The sequence below is a fragment of the Sinocyclocheilus anshuiensis genome, unplaced genomic scaffold, assembly GCF_001515605.1.
Source record: "Sinocyclocheilus anshuiensis isolate Anshui unplaced genomic scaffold, SAMN03320099.WGS_v1.1 scaffold566, whole genome shotgun sequence".
Lineage (NCBI taxonomy): Eukaryota > Metazoa > Chordata > Actinopteri > Cypriniformes > Cyprinidae > Sinocyclocheilus > Sinocyclocheilus anshuiensis.
This window is the reverse complement of record NW_015542410.1, coordinates 1,927,577-1,931,135: the sequence shown is the minus strand read 5'-3', so window position 1 is coordinate 1,931,135 and position 3,559 is coordinate 1,927,577. Positions and strand designations below refer to the sequence as shown.

At 45.5% G+C, this 3,559-nt stretch overlaps 1 protein-coding gene across 1 annotated transcript in view; it reads left to right on the top strand.

The window, feature by feature from the left end:
• Positions 1-3,559, top strand: part of LOC107693370 (glutamate receptor ionotropic, NMDA 2D-like) — a 79,236-nt gene that overhangs the window by 23,052 nt on the left and 52,625 nt on the right. Inside the window, exon 2 of the mRNA XM_016492724.1 lies at positions 2,440-3,043. Within this exon, the coding sequence (XP_016348210.1) occupies positions 2,486-3,043 (558 nt within the window). The 5' untranslated portion in view covers positions 2,440-2,485. The remainder of the gene's footprint in view (positions 1-2,439; positions 3,044-3,559) is intronic.

The following is a 3,559-nucleotide window of genomic DNA, read 5'->3' as shown; positions in this document are numbered from 1 at the left end:
TCTAATGTGTGTTTTGGCCATGTAATGTTGCTGAAATTAAATATGTTATTACCTCTGAGTCAGAGCAGCGATCATGGAAGAGAGAACACAAGCAGACAGCGCTGGAAGCTGCTAATGCTCATCAGTAAATCAGTGGAAAATCATAAATCATCATATGAATCATATGATTATCAAAAATCATAATTCTGTCTGAGCTATGCATTTTAAAACGAACACTAGCTAGTGTAAATGTAGCCTAACAGATGTGTAAACTGAAGACTATTTGAGCTTTATTAAAACTATTTTGCACTGATTTATTGTGTTGGTTACATTTTGTTCCTTTGTGAAGTGGCTCAGGAGATGAGTCTTTGAGTTTGTATAAACATCAACAAGCTGAAAAATAAAACCAACGTGTTTTTTTTTTTAGATAATCTAATCTTGTTAAAATTGATTTCATAAAATTGGTATCGAAAAAAGTATCGTTCAGGAACCGGTATCGAAGTCAAGGTATCGGTATCGATATCGAAAATTTTTGAACGATACCCAGCCCTAATACAAGCCAGACTTTAGCGTCAAACCTTGCACCTTTACAGAGTTCATAATTGCCCATAATTACTTTGCCATGTTAGCCTGATATTTAAAAAAAAACTGCTTTGGAAATATCTATAGTGCCTATAAATATTTAACCTATCAAATATTTAACCTCCTTTTCAATTTACTTCCTGTTTAGAAGCAAGTCTGATGATTTTGCCAGAGGTATGTGTTGTACTTCCTGCTCTACTGTGTTTGTTTGCACTCTCTTACTAATAACCCATTTGAATCTAACATAAGGAGCTTTATACCTCCACAGCTTCATTTATAATCATAGTTAACTATCCAGAACAGATGTTCCTATCTAGACTTGGTCTACTGTACAGATTATTGTTTTCTTATCCATCCATTACTTCGTATTTCTTTGATGCGGAATTATAATTTTAATGGATTTTTATGCTTGATGCACAAAGAAGTCACCTTCTCTGGTCCGCAATCCCTTTGAATTTCAACACACCAAATGAGAACTGAAACCTATAGCCCTTTGCCATCCACTTGAAGTGCTGGGCTCTAGACATAATAACACAAGAGCTAAATCAATTTTGTTTGTGTTCTTCCATTTAGTGCGCAGTATTTCCCCCTTACTCGCCACTGCAGTCTTTGCCTATAGGCCGGTGTGAATGCTGTAATGATGTGCTGAATTATGCAGCAGACCCTCTGATAGGCCCTTTCGCCTTGACTCAAAACTCCCTTTTAGGCATCTGTCCTTTACGTTAATGAACTCGCTCTTAAATATTTCTCTTTTTACCTACTTTGCTCCCATCGTTTCCACCTCTTCTCTTCATTCCCACTTAACACACTCTGCTCCCATCCAAATATCCACATCTTTTCACCCCCTCTTCTCTGCCTATTGGTCTTTCCCAAACGGATCTTGCTTTCCCAAGTCTTAATCCCCCATTCTGTGTGTCTTTTTCCCCAGTGTCAAAAGAACCACAAGGAGAATTAATGGGGGAGAGAGAAGGAGGGAAATGAGAGAAGAAATTATGACGTCAGCGTGCCTTCTGGTTCAAAGCTATGACATTAGCAGCTCCGGCGCTGAAATGTAGCCAGTATGACGGAGAGATAAATGTGCATTTGCATTTGTGGGTGTATGAATGTGCTGCCAAGCCCTGAGTCAGTGCTTTACTTTAATATGCGAATATAGGAATATAGGTATAGACACTATTGCCTGTCTGTGTGCTCACATACACGTTGTTTGTGTGTATATTAAAGTGTGTTTAGTGGGAGGTTAATTAAAGAGAGTGTGTATGTGCACGTCTACAGCGAAGGTGGAGGGATGGGTGGGTAGGTTTTGATGGCTGGCGTACAAAGTGACTTGAAAATGATTCATGGTGTTGCTGGCGCTTACATGGCCTGCCATTTGTATCAGTACAAGCGTGCCGTCTCTCCCTCCCTCTCTCGTTCTTGTGTGCTCTCGCTTTTTTGCTCATTGTGCGAGGAACACAAACAAAAGGCGCGGAGGGCGGCCTCATCCCCTCTGTTCTTCTTTATATTCACTTTTATTTACTCAGTCTGTTCTGAATCTACCCAGGCAGGGATGGACGCTTTACGACCAGGCAGATTTATAGCGGAGAATTGAGACTCTCTCCTGCGTTGAAGGATCTAATGCATGAATCAGTGCAGGAGGAGTAATGATTTCCCATGTTCCCTGGGGAATGGTGGGGTTCAGGGAGGTGAGATGTGTTAGCTTTCTTCTCCAATCCCCGTGCAGGGACTAAACTACCTCTGCCAGGTTAATGTATCTTGGTGTCTGGTGTTGTTCTAATTGATGCTGATGGACTGTATGCTGATGGCTTGCCTTTCATGTTTTCCCTCTGTTCAGTTCAGTTGCCGTGTTTCTAACAGTTCTTCTTTCTTTTCTCCCTCAAGGTCCTGCATAAAGTGCTACCCACCCAAGTGACTCTCTGGCCGTGTCATGGCGGCGAGGCCTGCCCTTTCGTTCTTATTGGCTGTGTTGGCATGCACTGGGCCGGCCCAGCCCTCCCCCCCACTGCTGCTCCGCCCCCGGGAGAGAGAGAGGGACTCTGGAGGGGCTTCGGGCGGAGTCAACATCGCTGTGGTCCACTCCGGCTCCTCCCACCTCCCGGAAACGAGCGCCGGGGTGGGGGGCGTGGGCGGCGCCGCTTCGGCGGGTTCCGGCTCTGGTGCCGGGCCAAGCAGCAGCAGCAGCAACTCGGGGACGGGTTTTCTGAATCGGGCCTGGTCGGGACAGGTGGGTGAGAGCGTGATGACACCATGGGGACCCGCGAACGTGATCTGGCTGGCCGTGAACGAGAGCAGTCCTGGGAGCCTCTTGCTACAGTTGTGCGAGTTACTGGCTACCACTCCGCTACAAGGCCTTGTGTTTGAGGAAGAGAAGCCGCCACCACCCAATCGGGCACCGTTGGCACCTATGCTGGAATTTGTCTCGGCCCAGACAGGAGTGCCTGTGATTGCTGTTGGAGGAGGGGCTGGCTTGGGGAGGGAGCCACAGGTAAGAGTTAAGATTCATTCTTGTTGGCTTACATTTAGGGATGTAACGATTACCGGTTTAATAATAAATCATGATAAAATTCCCCACGGTTAGTAGGGATGCACCGATACTGAGCTCCTGTACTCGTACTCGTTAAAATGCCCCGATACCAAACGCCGATAGTCCTTGTGTTTGAGGAAGAGAAGCCGCCACCGCCCAACCGCGCACCATTAGCACCTATGCTGGAATTTGTCTCGGCCCAGACAGGAGTGCCTGTGATTGCCGTTGGAGGAGGGGCTGGCTTGGGGAGGGAGCCACAGGTAAGAGTTAAGATTCATTCTTGTTGGCTTACATTTAGGGATGTAACGATTACCGGTTTAATAATAAATCATGATAAAATTCCCCACGGTTAGTAGGGATGCACCGATACTGAGCTCCTGTACTCGTACTCGTTAAAATGCCGCGATACCAAACGCCGATACCACACAGCATGTGATAAGCGCCATATTCAAACAAAGAAACACCGACAACAGAACA